The sequence below is a fragment of the Podarcis cretensis genome (genome assembly GCF_951804945.1).
Source record: "Podarcis cretensis genome assembly, chromosome: 15".
Lineage (NCBI taxonomy): Eukaryota > Metazoa > Chordata > Lepidosauria > Squamata > Lacertidae > Podarcis > Podarcis cretensis.
In genome coordinates this window covers 4,709,871-4,727,032 of record NC_137185.1, presented here as the reverse complement: position 1 = coordinate 4,727,032, position 17,162 = coordinate 4,709,871, and the positions used below count along the sequence as shown (strand labels likewise).

Sequence of the window (17,162 nt, the reverse complement as noted above, 5' to 3'; positions counted from 1 at the left end):
CCCATTATCCCTGATCGTTGGCTGGGGGTGATGGGAGTTGTAGTCCAAAACGATGGGGGGGAGGGGAAACCATGTTGGCTATCCCCATATTGAGTTATAAGAACAAATGTTTCTGCGTTTGTTTTGCTGGAGTTCTGGTTCCAACCCTCCTGCGGTCTTCAGCATGGGGATGTATCATATAAACTTGTTACCAAAGGCAGAATTAAATTTGACTATAGAAGAACTTTGCAGAGTAAACCAATTAAAACTCTTGAGACCCTGGGGAAGACGTCGTCCCTTTCAGAACCTTTTAAATATCCGATTTCCTTCTATTTATCTGTGCGATTAACGCAATGGCGCTGGTGCCACTGGCAGGAAAGAATCTGGTGACTGATTCACTGCTACTACGAGCAGAACCCAGAGGAGATGTGTTTACTTGTCTCGGTAAGAAAAAGAGGACAAAATGTTCTGGAGATTAAGCTGTGGATGTCGTAATGTACAGGGTAAGGAGGAAGGCGGATTCAAAAGACAAATCACATTTTTCCAAATTAAAACGTGCACCAACATTGCACAACCTACGAAGGGGGAGGGGGAAAACCCATCACATTCACCAGAAATGGTGTGCATCCTTTTCCAGGTAAACCTCGGTCCCGCCTTGCAGGGCGGTTGTCACGAACAGAAAACTTCACCCTATAGCTGGAGAGGAGTGAGAGGCAGTCTAGAGCTAACCTGGGCTCAACTTTACCCGACTGCCAAATTTCGGATGAGCTGGTTAGAGCTCTGAGCGGGCAGTACATTTAAAGCACTCCTTTTCCACTTTTAGAGTCACGGATTACACCCAAAGCATCCTGGGAACTGTAGTTTGTTAAAGGAGCTAAGCGGCATCAGGAGACCCTTAACAAACTGCAGTTCCCAGGATTCCTAGAGCATCGGGGAGCCATGATTTTAAAAGTGAAATAAGAGTGCTTTAACCGTACAATGTGGATGTGGTCTGGGCCTATGTGTGATGGGGGACGTCACAATTTCCCCCCTCACCTACATCTGTTTTAATTTTGTTCCCTGTTCAGTTCAAGTTTATTAATGCGTGATTGCTTACAATGAGGACAAGAGTATGAGAAAGCACGCATTTTAAAAATGTTAATATAGTTTTGTCCTGAATTGTAACATTTTTGATATTTGCTGGTCTGAGGGCACATCTACTGAGCTTGCTTGATGAAGCTGACGGGATCCAGGCCAAGTCGCCTCGATGGAAATGAACTAAATTTTGCTAGAACCAGTGTTTTACGCTGCATTTGCTTCGAAACAGATGCAGAATGTTTATTTCAAATGCACAATTAAATAAATCCCCACTCTTGTCTCTCTGGGTGAACTTATGCCCACAGCTATCTTTCAGACTAACCTACCTCACAGGGTTGTTGTTAGGATAAAATGATGAGGAGAGAGAGAAGGCTATCGCTGAGGCCCTCAGAGGAAGGGGATATAAACTAATGCAGCAATAACAATAATGAGAAATAATAATATTTCGAAAATGAGAACTTCACGAAAGCGCAAAGTCTGACTCACTTTCCTTCACAAAAAAGCAAAACAATACAATTGAGCTGCTTAGGTGCCCTTCCACACAAAAGGCATCTCACAAAAAAAAGAGGAAGAAAATGGCTGCTGCTTAATTACTACTTTTATTTATTTCGTTCCATCTATTAATAGCTTCCTGTAAAACATCTTACGGCACATTAAACTTTTAAAAGCCAACAGGGGCAACATAATGTCATAATGAAGGGGGGGGGGAATTTTTACCAAAGCAGGCCATGAGTTAGCAGATAATTTAACAAGCACACAGGAAAAAAGTAAAAATGGAGGCAGACAAGGGCAGTTTAAATCTCTTTCTCTCCCTCCCACCCACCCCATGATTTCCAGTTATATTGAGCTTACTTCAGCTCAAGTCAGCTTATTCAAAGATACCTCATGCGAGGGTGAGTCAGATCTAGCATCTCTAATGCAATGAAGGCCTGAACTGAGTGACTCAAATGAGCTGCTAGACATGGATCAGGCCGAAAAGCTTTCTAAAGTACATTTCTGTAGGCGTTAATGTGTATGCTTTCAAATCTGCTCCAAAATGCTGTTAAGTCCGTGTCATCCTGGGAATCTGAATGGCACGGTTCCCAAAAAATAAAACAAAGAGATCTTAAAATGAAACAGAAAACACAGAAACATAAAATAAGTAAAATCAAAATAAAACAGGTTTAGCCAGCTGAAAGACCAAAACAAGCACAGAAAGGTTTCTATTTTTTGCCCTCCAACTATTTCTATCATAACCCTGAACAGAGATTATTTTATCACAACCCAATGTTATAAAAAGTCGTAAGGTTAATTTACAAATGAATCGACTTCCTCATACTGCTGTTTTATTAAGAAATCAAGAATTTACGCTTGGGGTGTACTGATTCAAGGTGTTACTAATGAGATACAAAGTCCTCTATGTCTTGGGACAAGTTTATTTAAGTCAGGGTTTTTTTGAGGGGGGTGTCTTTGGCCCTTTAGAGGGTTGCCGAACTGCAACTCCCCCCAGCCCTAGCAAGAATGGGCCATGGGCAGGGATGCTGGGAGTCGTAGTTTAGTAACATCTAGAGAGACACAAGTTCCTCACCACTGGTTGTTTCATGCATTTGTGTAATGTCATAAAAAAACCAAAAAACCTTCTGGCTGGGTAGATGTCGCAATGCAGTGCACTAACAAGATATACATGCAGCAAGCAATTGCACACCGGACCTGCAAGACTGTGCCCTTTGGGGATGATTTCAGAACTGGGACCGAGATGAAGTCCTTGCTTACTGACAATCCACAGGCAGCCCAAATTCAAAAAAAAATTAAATAAATACGTAACTCCAAACAATGTTGGGGGAAGGAACTCAGAAATACAAGGCAGTTCACCAACAGTACAGGCTTAATTGTTAAGAATTTAAACATGGTTAGGACAAAATCAAAACCAGTACACTTTTAACAATTCTGTAAAAGTTGCTTATGTCTCTTTTATAGCTCGGAACACAAACTTTGCAACTAATTCTGTTAACCTGATACCGTATGCACCCATAACCAAGAAAGTTGTAAACCGCTCTAAAGACCATCTTGGGAATAGAGCAATTAAGGACAAATAACTCTGGTTCTTTTGACAAAATACTAAGCATGGGTGGTGCCATTTTAATTCTAATTTAACGGCATTGTCTGCTGTGTGAAGGTATGAGGTATTGTTTTTTAACACATTTGGCTATATAGACTCCATTTCCCAAACCAAGTTACCTACAGGACACCACAGAGGTTCTGAGAAAACTACTTAACATCTGATCTCAGCTGGGCAGTTTACACATTCAATATAAATAAACAGAAATGTGTGTCTGAGTAACAACAACAACAAATATGAAACGTGTTTTCTGAGCCTCAAGAGACCACTAACAGTGACTTCCCTGAAGACCCCAGTGACTGGGCAGGGATACAAGCAATCCTTAAGTTATCCTGGACTCAAGCTGTTCAGCACCTAGTAAATTAATATAAGAACCTCAAAACTACCCACAATTACTTTAGTTTTGGGGAAGAGCACGGACCTTCAGATCGGTGAACTGTTATGGGCTGCAAATTATGCCAACATCATCATGGCTCACTTAGAATGAAGCTTTCTCAACTACAACCCGCCCCCAAAAGCTTCTCTTCTTATCTGAGATAACACTGTTAACACCTCTTTCTCATCTGGACTCCTAGACAGGACGTGAAGTCCCATAACTTTCTCCACATTGTCAGTCCAGACCACCACAAAATCTACTGGCTCTACACAGCCAAGTCCGACAATGCAACACGTCTGTTCGGACTTGGACCAAAACTTGCAACTAAACAAATCACAGGGGGCATTCCTTGATTGCGGTACCCCACCCAACAAAGTGGGGAAGGGAAGCCTTGGCTCAACAAGGCCAGATTGGCACCCAGGAGCAACCTGCTGGAGCATGAAAAAGGTAAGAACATCAGAATATGTTCTGGCTGCTGGACCAGGTCAGGTGGCCCATCTAGTCTAGCTTTCTGTTCTCACGGTGGCCAACCAAATGCTTCTTCGGGGAAGCTTGCAGGCTGTGACATTTATTCCCATTTGTGACTCTCAGTGGTAGGTTGCTTCCAACTGAAGAGGCAGAAGATAGCCCTTGTGGTAAGCAGCCAATGATAAACGTAAAGGGACCCCTGACCGTTAGGTCCAGTTGTGGCTGACTCTGGGGTTGCAGTGCTCATCTCGCTTTATTGGCCGAGGGAGCCGGCGTACAGCTTCCGGGTCATGTGGCTAGCAGGACTAAGCCGCTTCTGGCAAACCACAGCAGCGCATGGAAACACTGTTTACCTTCCCGCCGGAGTGGTACCTATTTATCTACTTGCACTTTGACGTGCTTTCCAACTGCTAGGTTGGCAGGAGCAGGGACCGAGCAACGGGAGCTCACCCCGTCGCGGGGATTTGAACCGCCAACCTTCTGATCGGCAAGTCCTAGTCTCTGTGGTTTAACCCACAGCGCCACCTGCGTCCCACAAGCAGCCAATGATAGCCTATGAGAAAAGGGAATGGTTGTCGAAAAGAAATAGAGGAGGCCCTTCCCAGGGAGAAAGGATGCTCTGATTCCAACTAGCAATTGCCACCAGGCTCTGGAAAGGAAAGGAAGGGAGGCACAATCTAGCCTTTGACGCCTGACGGAGGGACAAGGGCTTCAGGGCCCATTGCAACACCTCTGTCTAAGACGCACCAGCAATGGCCTTAATTCAGGGTTCCTCAAACTCCCTGAGTTGCCATCGACCCCAGCCCAAACTCTTTGAAACGTAAATGAAAAGAAGAGTCAAGAAATATCAAAATGTAACCAACATTTATTCCCCATCAATCACCATTACCAGGAAGTCTAAAATGTAAAAATAACATCTCATTAAATACTGGCAGGTGAGGTGCACTCTGTACATGCTCATTATTGCTGAGGCTCATACAGTGGTGCTCCGCAAGACGAACGCCTCGCAAGACGGAAAACCCGCTAGACGAAAGGGTTTTCCGTTTTGGAGGCGCTTCGCAAAACGAATTTCCCTATGGGCTTGCTTCGCGAGACGAAAATGTCTTGCGAGTTCCTGCAGGTTTTTCCCCCTTTCCCCCCCCCCCTTTTCCTAAACCGCTAAGCCACTTAACAGCTGATCCGCTGATAAGCTGCTTAACAGCTGATCGCTAAAAGCCGCTAAACCGCTAATAGCGCTAATCCGCTAAGCTGTCAATGGGCTTGCTTCGCAAGACGAGAAAACCGCTAGACGAAGAGCCTCACGGAACGGATTAATTTCGTCTTGCGAGGCACCACTGTATTTCCTAATTATTATTTTTTTCACCTTGTAAGCGCATTTTCCATCTGCAAGTCCTTTCAAGCCCATGGTCTTTATCCACTGTCTGCACATCCCTGTGCAACCTCAGGGGTTTAATATAAAATGCTTGTTTTCAGCTCGGCCTATTGCTTGGGCATCATCAAACCAACCACCCTTCTCTGCTTTGCTCCTTCACTCCTCGTCACGTGTGTGTGTTCTCTTTTTCTTAAGTTTTAAAATCTCAGAGTCTGCCCTTCATCTCCTTATTTTGATTTTTTTAAATTGATAAGACCCACTTTGAAGGGCAATCTTTGTCTGAAAAGAAGGATTAGAATATGACGATTTGATGAATAATAAAGAAAAGCACATAGATAGCTGTGAGTTCCTTGCTGGGAAAGGTGGAACGGGTAGTGAAAGCTGGGCGTGGAAGGTGGAACGGGACAATTTCAACCCATCCATACATTTATTGGAGAGAAGGAGTAAGGACTTACTGAAGCACATGCCAGGATTCCGAAAAAACCAACTTTCTGCACAAGGTTCTGGACTGCCAGCTTAGCACGGGAGGCAAAGTCCTGTGAACGAAGAAAACAACAAATTAAGTAACCAGAGATGGGGAAAGGGGGAGGAAATAACCAACCAGGGCTGGGGAGTTTATTTTTCCAACCCCACAGGATTGCACAGCCTTTCTCACATCTCCCTTCCCACCCTGCATTGTGCAAGTGTGTTTAATAATTAAAAAAAAAAAGCCTCTATTAAGCGAGAAAGAGGACATAAAACTGACACACTGGTGAACCAGACATCCGGCGGGCTGATTCAGATTGAAAACGCTGAACAATCCCAGATGCTCATTTGCAGCTCTTCCTGCTTGAGTGACCCTTTCCAACTTTTGTGACACAGACAGGTAACGTTCATCACTCAAGGGGGGGGAACACCTCCCTTGGGATCTCTCCCCTCCACACACACCTGAGCTGGAGTTGGCATCACGGCCATTAAGTCTTTAGAGAATCATAAAAACACAATTAACTGCAATTAGCAAAGGTGTGAACATGGCTTTCTTTTCCGGAAGGGAAGGGTTACAAGCCAGGATTTTTCCATAAAAAAGCCCTCCACAGCCCCACTCAAAACGCTAATAACTCCTGGCTGTGGTTTGGTGGCAGGACATACGCTTGGCACGCAGAAAGGACCAGTTTTTATTATCCCTTGGCACTTTCTGGTTAAAGGAATGTTAAGTACCAAGGACAGGAAAAAATGGACCTGCCCAAAATATTGGGGAGCCATCGTCAGAGGAAATAGCAATGAGCTGGGTCCCCCCCCCACCCTTTTCTTAAAAAATATATCATAAAATGTATATACCATTCAATTGTAAACAAAACATTGAAGCAGTTTACAGAAAGAATAAAACATTGCAACAATCAGGGGAAAAGCTATTTAAAACACACACAAAATAATTTAAACAAATTTTTAAAAAATCCTTCCAGTAGCACCTTAGAGACCAACTAAGTTTGTTATTGGTATGAGCTTTAACAAACTTAGTTGGTCTCTAAGGTGCTACTGGAAGGAATTTTTTAATTTTGTTTCAACTACGGCAGACCCACACGGCTACCTACAATTAACTAAAATAATTTAAATCAACGATAAGCTAACCACGAGATTGAAACACGTGCCTACATGTCTGGATAGGTTACAGAAACAAAAGTGTTTTCAGCAGGTGATGATGAGATCCTCTCTGATGTCAATAGGCAGTGAGTTGCACAGTGTTGGGGCTGCCACACTAAAAGACTGATTTCTTACAAACGCGCAACGTGGAATCTCACGTTGGCAGATTTAACAGAGCAAGACAGAAACGCCACCTGATTCAAATAAAAGGGCTCAAGATCTGGGCTGAAGACATCACATTACTGCAAATAACATGACAATAAAAAAGAACTTATGTAAGCTGTATTTTTGCCATGATATTAAATAATTATGTAACACACACACAATTTTTAACAAATGTGGAATGAAAAGAAACCCTTATTAATCCCAAACAGAACATTTTTTTGAAACATGGCCTCTGGAAGATGCAAATATGTAACTTATGTTATTGCCTTTATAACCAGTGGAAGGACAGCTGACAAGAGCGCAAGTCGCTTAAAGTCATCAAGTCACTTAAAAGCAATTAGAACGGTCATAAATTTGGATAAAATAACTTTGTGTTTAAACAAGCAAATAAAACCCGCTAAAAACTGCAACCAGCCAGCAAAACAGCAGCAGAAGGGTAACTAATGACTAGTGATACTGAAGAGGGTTCAAACTCATTTTTCACTGCGGAAAAAGGCAGCCTGGGGGGCTTCACCAGGGAGGTAATTCCTTAGAAGAGGGAGCACAGCCAAGAAAGCCCTGTTAACGCACACTCCTTTACTGTATTTTTTTTATATATTTTGTGTGTGTGTGTGTGTGTGTGTGTGTGTGTACAGTCATACCTCGGGTTTTTTCGGTTATGGACGTGCCGAAACTCAGAAGTACCAGAACGGGTTACTTCCGGGTTTTGGCGGTCGTGTGTGCGCAGCAGTGCCAAATCACAACCTGCGTGTGCGCAGATGCGCCGCTGCGTGTTGTGAACATGTCTCCCGCACGGATCACGTTTGCAACCCGAGCATCCACTGTATTTGTATATGTACACACACACACACACACACGCACTGGTTTACTATTATGGAAAGATGTACAGTGGTACCTCTAGATACGAACGGGATCCGTTTCGGAGCCCCGTTCGCATCTAGAGGTAAACGTAACTAGTGATGGCATGTCTGCACACACACGCGTCACTTTTCGCCACTTCTGCGCATGACATCATTTTGAGCGTCTGCGCATGCACAAGCGGCGAAATCCGGAAGTAACGTGCTCTGTTACTTCCGGGTTGCCGAGGAGCGCAACTCAAATGTGCTCAACTCGAAGCATATTTAACCCGAGGTATCACTGTACTCTTAATTGCCTGAATAAGCCTGGCAGAATAGGAAAGTTTTCAGTAGGCATTTCATAGATGAAACAGAAGGCACCTGCTGAGTCTCTGTTGGGAGGCCTGGGTCGATGATACCGAAATCTCTGTTTTATGCTGATGTCAAATGAGCTACACCTCAGCTCTGGGGACAACCAATGACACGCCTGCAGAGGATCTCAGTGATCAAGCTGAGATATAAGGGCTCAGCTGGTCCCTGAGGTACCCTGGGCCCAAGTTGCTCAGGTGCTTTGTAGATTTATACAAGCACTTTCAGAGTCTGACTCAGTCACGGATGGGGAGCCAGGGCAGATGTTTTAACGATAGCGCCACATGCTGCCGGCCGGATGTCCCCACCCAATGAAGCGCCTGAGCCCGACCCAAGGGCAGCCCCGGCCTCAGGTTGGCCAGGGAACCACCATTTGTTAAGGCAATCTAAGCTAGTGAAAGGCACGTTTAGCCACCGGATGTCATCAGGGCATCCAAATTTGATGCTGGAACCAGCAGCCCTCCAACTCCTTAAGCGATGGACATTATCCTTGATGGGGAGAGCTTACCCTCAAAGGCCGAGCATTTCACAGTAGGAAAACCTGTACCAAGAACACCCTTGCTGTTCAGAGATGGAACACTGATCGCCCGAGGAAGAAAATATCCTCAAATGAATGTTGGGACATCAAATAAGAGAAAGCTTCTAAGGTATATGGCATGGGTTGCCCATAAAACGCTTATGGCGCCCACCAGTATGGTTGCCAATACAATGCCTATGGAGCCTGCAAAAGCTCTCAGCAACTACCTCCTCAAAATCCGCCATGCCCCAACGACTGCCATTCCTGCTCAGTTCCTGTTTACACAGGATTCAGCCTCTTCTAACACTCAACCCACCCTCACGCCTGCTTTTCAATGGGTGCCAAGACTGGACACCTTACCCCAACCATGCTGAACAGAGGAGAGGTGCAAAAGGGGTCGGTCTGCTAAGCCAATATGGCAGTCGCAGATGGAGGTGCTGTTTCTCCCATCGATGGGTTGGCCGATCGTTTTGTGACCCTGCCTTTTTCTCTGCTCGTTCCGGTGTGGGAGCCATATTGCGTCGCGCCATGTTCTGATGGCGGCCGCTTTGTGATATGCCACCCAAAGCAGCCATTTTGTGAATGGAGACCACAGCATCCTCTCAAAATTCCTGACGTGCCCATTGGTTCAGGAAGGTTGGTGACCTCTGGTAAATGGAAACCTAAAGTTGCCTAACTGATGGAGAACAATAATCCCAAGAATAGGACCCGACTTCAAATTCAGGTTATGGGGAGATTTGTCTATCTGCTGACCACTTAAATAAGGCAGCAGCCCTTAAACTTTCTATCTGAGTTACAATAAGAATGCCACTCAGCATTCCTACATCTCATTTGCCTTTATAGAAGCGCAGCTTTGGGGAACTTCTAAAGCAACCAACGGTTACAGGATTCATGTTTTACTTTATTTTTTAACCTACACCCCCACCCCAAGTTCCCAACTATATTCTTACAAATATCTAATACTGCAATACAGTAATATATTGTATACAATGCAAAAGAAAGGAGCATGTTCGTGGAAATGTCCTGTGGCAAAATTTTCCAAACCATCTTACGTTAAAAGTATGGACATTCCCAAACATATGAATTTTATACAGAGGCACAGAAATACGACAAAATATGAAAATGAGTCTGAATGGATCATGCTAGTTTCGAACAAAGATAGTTATAATACAATATTTTATATTAAAGGCTGGCACAAATATAAAAATTATGAGTGAGTCTTCATTTAAATAAATCTGGTAATAAAGATTTTCCACAGATGTTACACTCTAGGGTGGCAAAACTGCTTTTACAGAATGTGCTCATCCCAGAAAATATACACATCATTTGACTCTGATTAGGAAGTCTGTTGAACAAAAACTAGTTTCAAAGTTTTACCTAGGTTTGAAAAAGGCAATGTAAAAAATACTAGATAGCAGGTTTTTGAGCTAATTAAACAGCAGTTTAAATTATTACTTTTAGGCGACATTTAAAATGCATTCTCTAAAATGGTTTGAAAAAGAGGTTTTGCCTGCTAATTTCAAGACTTTTTTTTTTTTAAGGCCTGATAAGGCAAACTTTATAGGGAAGGTAATTATGAGAACACATGTAACTCCTTAAATATATATATATATATATATATATATATACACACACACACACACACACACACACACACATTCACCCATACTGAGATCTATTTTATGAATTATATTTTAATGATTATTCTGAACATAAAAAATATGAGTTGGCAGTTTATAAATATGATTGTAAATACAGTAAATGAAGGAATAAAATAATATATACAGAAAACAACAGCCTTCCCCCTGATTCATATATACTTCAGTGCAGTTTAAATGCCTGGATTTTTTAACATAAAAATTCAAAAGCAAAAATAGGTCCTAAAAAAAAGAAAATGGAGTTTTTGCACAAAGCTCAAACATTTCTGCCTATTCAAAGCTTATTTACAGCACACTAGAACAGAAGGGAATATGTTACACATACATGCTACCATTTCCATCAGCTTTAGATTGAAGATAAACCAGCTGTCATACATTCCATGTAAGTTGACTCTAAAATATGGGAATTTCTTATTAAATGAACCATAGATGTAAATCTTGCTTCAATTTACCTAGTCTTCGTGAGTGCTTGGTTTAAGATTATAGATAGATGGTTAATGATTATAATTTATTATCTGCCCTTCATCCTAAGATCCCATGGTTACAACAATGAAAACCCAATATGAAAACTGTATAAAACAAATTCACATAAATTTTGCGGGCCCTACATATAAAGATATAGATAAGGACCAGTATTATAAAATAAAATAAAAATGTGATTATTAGATTTGAAAGACAGCCTTGTCAGCAAATCACTCTTCCCCAAAAATAGCTGGAAAACTTTCAGGAATTAGCAGTTTTATTACACAGTACATTTTAATTTATTTTTTTTAACAGAAAAGACCTGGGTGCTGATAAAATTTTGGCTTTTCCAGTGTCTATTATCTACAGATGCCAATATGGAATATACTTGCATCGGTGCAATCTGAGGACAAAGACTTTTAGCATTTTGTGCATGAATGGTGGATTCATCTCTCAAGTTGTGCATTTATATTAATGGTTTTCAACGGCTAGATTTTGCTGGCAAGAAATTTTCAAGGGGTGGGGGGGGGAGATGATTTGTTGATTTCATAACGCATTGTGAAAACGAGCTAAAGAAGGGGGAAATTAATTGCATGCTTTAAAAGAATTAGCTGTCAACCAAATTTAGCTCGAAGTTATGAATTATTTTGAGCAGCAGCAGCAGCAGCAGCAACAACAAAGTTTAATTACATGTTCTGCCCTTCTGGCTAAAAATTATAAGGTGTGTGAGTGTTTACGTATCCCAAAAAGAGGAGAATATGCAACTCCTTTTGGCAAAAGCTTGGTACCATTTAGAAGGGACGACTCAAACAGCCATTGCTGAGAGTGATTAATTGATAATATATAAATTAGCTGGGGGAGCAAAGTTCCAGAGTGTGTCTTGGGAGGGGCAAAGCCACTTCTAATTGCCCAAAAAATGCCAGTTTCGGGGACGGGTAGAGATCCATGATTCAAAGGGAGATACTCTATTTGGTGCCCTCTAAAAATATGTTTTAAACCCCAGTTTATAATTAGTGCACAAAGCAGCATACACAGCTCCCCATTATTAAATCACTGGGAACGAAGACAGGGAAAGCCCCTTTCTAGCAGGAAGGTGGAAGATTTCTGCATTTAGGAGATCTGAATCTTCTGGATTCGGGCCACCACCATAGCTGCTAGATGTGGGAAACTGCAGCTTGTCTTTCTTTTCACACACAGGTTATGTGCAACTGGGGAGAGAGGGGCTTCCATGCGTATTATTACCCCTTTGCAGACTTGGAAGCGTATATTTTTTATATATATATAAAGGAAGGGGAGGTGGGGTGGGGTTGGGGGAAGGAGAAAAATAAAATAAAGGAGAAGTGAACTAAGAAGAGTATGTCCATCTGCACTGCATTTCATAAGAAGTCTCCCTATTCTGTTTGTGCTACCATGGTAGATCTGAGCATTAAGTTTTCAGTTCCCATTTTGCCCCAACGATTGCACAAAGCACATTGCGTTACTGAAACATTTGCAAAATAATAATAATTTTTTTGGGGGGGGGGGGGAGGTGGTTTCTGAAGAGTTTCCCCCCAGTTTAGTTGTACAGTAAAACGCCACATTTATTGGATATTAAACCTGTTACGGAAAAATTCCGGGTGCTGAGTTTCCTTGCCACCCGGCTCGTCGGACAATGTCCGCGGGTCCTAGCGGAAAATGAGTTCAGCCGGAGACAGGAGCAATGAACGGAGATCCCAAGTTTATTGCGCAACAGGTTCAATAAATGGCATTGAACCCCGAGAGTGGGGCGACATGAACTTTTAAAGGTTCCCTCCAGGTCCCAGAATACAGTGCAGAAAACGTCACATATACATCATAAAGAGGTGGGGTTACACGGATCAGCAGTACAAGAAATTGGTGGTGGTATACACAAATCAAGGTGGGGGCTACAGAGATCAGCAGTATAATAAGGTAGGCAGAACAGAGATCAGCAGTATAATAAGGTAGGCAGAGCAGAGATCAGCAGTATAATTAGGTAGGCAGAGCAGAGATCAGCAGTATAATAAGGTAGGCAGAGCAGAGATTGCCCGGAGTGGTAGAGATATGCATAAGCGTTTCCTGAGTACAGGTGATGGCAAGACAATGGCAGAGCCATGCATCGCCCATTATCCGGTATTGTCCGGAGGAAGGGCTTGGCTGGACCATCCGACAGGATTAAGGTTTCCCTGAGTACGTGACCTGTCGGTTCGAGGATTATGGCGTCGAGGGTAGCATCATGGAGTCCGGAGGGAATCGAGTAGAATAACATTAAAATGGAGAAGATCGAAGCTTTGGCTGATTTTATATTATTTTCCGAAGTTTTCGGCTTCTTGCCGGTCAAGTGTATATTGTAAATTGAGAGCGGAAACGAATGGATACAATGTAACAGGAGTTTGACAGTTTTACGAGGTCGCTAGTTTCGGATCCATTGTTGTAGCAGTGGGGGGCCGTCAACACCTTGTCAGGAGGTTAAATGAGGCGTGCAAGAGCTCCCTGAGCTAGCTCCTGCAGGGGAATGCACGTTCCTGATTGGCTAAAACGCGGCCATTATGGTCAATGGGGGAAACAGTATGATACGGTCTACTCATTAGAAATAGGGGAAACGAGGCTCAAGCGGAGGCTGTATATAGAAGGAAAGATATAAGGAAAAGATATTGTCTATAAAGTGGGGGGTATAGTGTGGTGCTTGTGTAACAGTGTGGGGGTTCAGGAGTCACGGCAGAGCTGGGTGCCACCGAGGTCATCGCCTCGGGCCCCGTAGTCACACGGAGGAGGGGTGAGGAAAGGTCCCCCCCCCCCCTCCTTCCGTATCAGTCCCCCATTCGGAGATAGATTTGCATTAAAGTTCTGTAAGAACTTGCAAATCCTTTCTCCGCACCCTATACCCCCGTGATTTCGTACTCCCCTTCCCCTAGGTGTCTCATTTGTACATATTCAGGGAATATAGAGGCACTGTGGGAGCGGGAATAAGCTCGGATAGGAAGAGGGGTGGATTGAGTAGGACAGCGGAGGAGAGAGCAACAAGGAGAGACACAGTGTATAGTACAGCAGAGCATTGAGGCACAAAGGATAATAATAAGGGCAGTGAGCAGTATCACCTTGAGTAACTGTCGGAGCCATCCGAGCTTAGGCAACCATCCCCACAAGTCTATGTCGGATAGACCCTCATGTCGTATCTCATTTAGTTTTCCTGCCAGCTCGTGGATATTGTTCAAATGTCCGGTAATATTCAAAGTCTGATCAGTCACATATGTACAACACTCAGTGCCTATTAGGGCACAGGTCCCTCCTTGACTGGACAGGAGAAAGTCCGTCGCAATCCTGGTCTGCAAACTAAGTTGTCTCACCTCTGACAGCTCCGACATCAGAGAGTCGGTGATTTGGGTTGCCTCTTGCATGAATTTCAGAAGGATGTCGGTAAGCCGGAGGATGTCCACATGATTAGAGCCGGCCCCATAGGCAGGGAAGAGTGCCCGACCGACAGTCTCTCCGTTGGCGGCGACATCGGATAAGTCCGACAGTCCTTTTTGTTCTCTTTTATTTCTCTGCCTCCCAGGGGGTAGGTGTGGGATTACTCTAATGCCGGGGACAATGTATCCTACGAAGCAAGATCCTGACATATGAGGGCTTACCCAGGTATATGCGCGATGGCCACATACCCAAAACAGGCCGCTGAGGTAAGACTCCATCCTCCCGGAGGCAAAAGCTTGGAGCAACATGGAGTCGGTGGGCTGAGGTAGCCAAGTAGGTGGGTGTCCGATGACAGTGGCCCAAGCAAGGGTGAGATTTTGGAAGGTGTGGGACCCAGTCACATCGGTAAGAGTGACGTGACCAGTGGGCAAAAGTTCCAAGTTGGAGGGGCAGGTACTGGACCCAATGAAAGTTCCCTCTCCTGTGAAAATGCGGCAAAGGGGCCCTTTTGTAGAGCCAGTGAGGTAGAGGTATTGGTGGGTCAAATTCAAGGCCGTTAAATTCCAAGAGGTGACATCTCCGGATCGGAACTGTTCAGTGGTCACGGGTACAGGAACAAGGGGGAGACTTTGTTGGAGGTGGCTGGGTGCATGTGCACATATCCAGCATTCAGGATAGGGTGCCTCTTTAGCCACCTGGCCCAAGAGTTTGATGTAAGAGTTCTGTTCCCAAGAGGAGAGGAGGTCTTTTTCTGGGAGGGAGGGATCGTTGCCGAGCTGACGGGGTGCCGTGCCGAGTGGATGAAGAGGGTCCGTGGTATTAAGGAGTCGCCTATCCTTGGCTACGCCCCCGCATCTCAAAGGTCCAACGTGATCCCAAGTGGGAGAGCGTGAGGGATGTACCGGATGATACCATCCTTCTAAATATTCTGCCCCTCTCCAGTCGTGGACGACTCCAAGATTCCAGAGGCAACAGAACCCTCTCAAGCAAAGTCCTTGTAGTTGGGGTTTCTGGGGTTCTGGAGTCATGGAGAGACATTGGAACCCGAAAATTAGGTTGTCAGAGGGGTCTGTTGTGTCGGTGTAGGACGATGTGGCCCCCCCTTTTGTGACTTCAGTCCAATTTGGGTTCCTTGAGACTTCTCCGTTGCTATAAAGAAAATGGGTCCCGTTCTTACAACTAAGGCGGTAGTAGGAGCGGTCAAGGGTGACTGTTGCCGACCCAATCCGGTGTAGGCGTCCATCTCTGATGAAAAGTTCCCAGTACTCGTTGCCAGTTAATCGGGGCACAAGGGAATGGCGTAGCAATGTCCGAGACTCAGGGAGGCAGAAATCAAAGTCCCCCATTCGGTCCGGGTTTGACTTCCCGCCGGTTTCGACTCGATGGTAGCCTAAAAGGTGGTAATCCGTGGTTAATCCGGTGCAATGGTCTGTTGGTGTGACTGAGGATTGAGTCAAAGTCCCGTAATCAAGGAAGAGGAAGAAGAAATACATGATCGGAGTCTGGGGACAGCAAGGCATGATCGAGGAGAAGAAATTATAAAGTGTGCTAATCACGGAGTCGTCAGGGCGTGTCGTCAAAGAAGCTGTTATCGAAGGTACGCTGTCAAAGACGCTGTCAAAGCGAGCTGTCAAGGCGCGCTGTCAAAGGCGCGCTGTCGAAGGCGTGCTGTCAGAGGCGTGCTGTCAGAGGAGCTGTCAAAGCTAGCTGTCAAAGGCGCGCTGTCAAAGGCGCGCTGTCAAAGGAGCTGTCAAAGGCGCGCTGTCAGAGGAGCTGTCAAAGCTAGCTGTCAAAGGCGCGCTGTCAAAGGCGCGCTGTCAAAGGAGCTGCCAAGGCGCTGTCCAAGCAGCTGTCAGAGGAGCTGTCAATAGAGCTGTCAAAGGCGCGCTGTCAGAGGAGCTGTCAAAGCTAGCTGTCAAAGGCGCGCTGTCAAAGGCGCGCTGTCAAAGGAGCTGCCAAGGCGCTGTCCAAGCAGCTGTCAGAGGAGCTGTCAATAGAGCTGTCAAAGGCGCGCTGTCAAAGCTAGCTGTCAAAGGCGCGCTGTCAAAGGCGCGCTGTCAAAGGAGCTGTCAAAGGCGCGCTGTCAAAGGCGCGCTTTAAGCGTAGTTTGATGGCCGTGGGATCTGGGATGATCTCAGACGTCCAGATGGGTGGATCTGTGCCCGATCCGGTCTGTTGGGCCCGATTCTGGCCCCGGTCTGCTGGTCCGGTCTGTTGGGCCCGATTCTGGCCCCGATCTGCTGGTCCGGTCTGTTGGGCCCGATTCTGGCCCCGATCTGCTGGTCCGGTCTGTTGGGCCCGATTCTGGCCCCGATCTGCTGGTCCGGTCTGTTGGTCGTCGTTGTCGTCGATATATGAGGTTGGTGGAGTAGGAGGGGTCGAAAAAGTGAAGTCCTCGCCGAGGTCTCCCTCCGTCTCTTGAGGGGGGGGCGTCGATTTACACCTGGTATGGTGTAACCATGAGTGCTTCTCACCTATTTTCACGGCGGTTGGCGATGTGAGGAGAATTTGGTAGGGACCTTCCCACGCTGGCTGAAGGAGTGCCCTCTGATAGACTTTGACAAGGATCCAATCGCCTGGTTTGAAGGAGTGTGCCTGGACGTCGGTGGGTAGATTTTGTCCTTCGATGGCCGCGTAGTGGTGGAGACGTTGAAGCTGTGTCTGGAGCTGAATGACATAATTAGTGAGTTCTGCTTCCCCCAGTTCAAGTTCCGAGAGGGGAAACAGAGTGTTGTAAATGGGAGGGGGTCTCCCAAA

The 17,162-nt window shown here is 45.1% G+C and overlaps 1 protein-coding gene across 3 annotated transcripts in view; it reads right to left on the bottom strand.

Moving 5' to 3' along the window:
- Positions 1–17,162, bottom strand: part of VMP1 (vacuole membrane protein 1) — a 118,852-nt gene that overhangs the window by 32,123 nt on the left and 69,567 nt on the right. For all 3 annotated transcript variants that reach the window (XM_079955775.1, XM_079955777.1, XM_079955776.1), the window contains exon 8: positions 5,826–5,906. In XM_079955775.1, the coding sequence (XP_079811901.1) occupies positions 5,826–5,906 (81 nt within the window). The remainder of the gene's footprint in view (positions 1–5,825; positions 5,907–17,162) is intronic.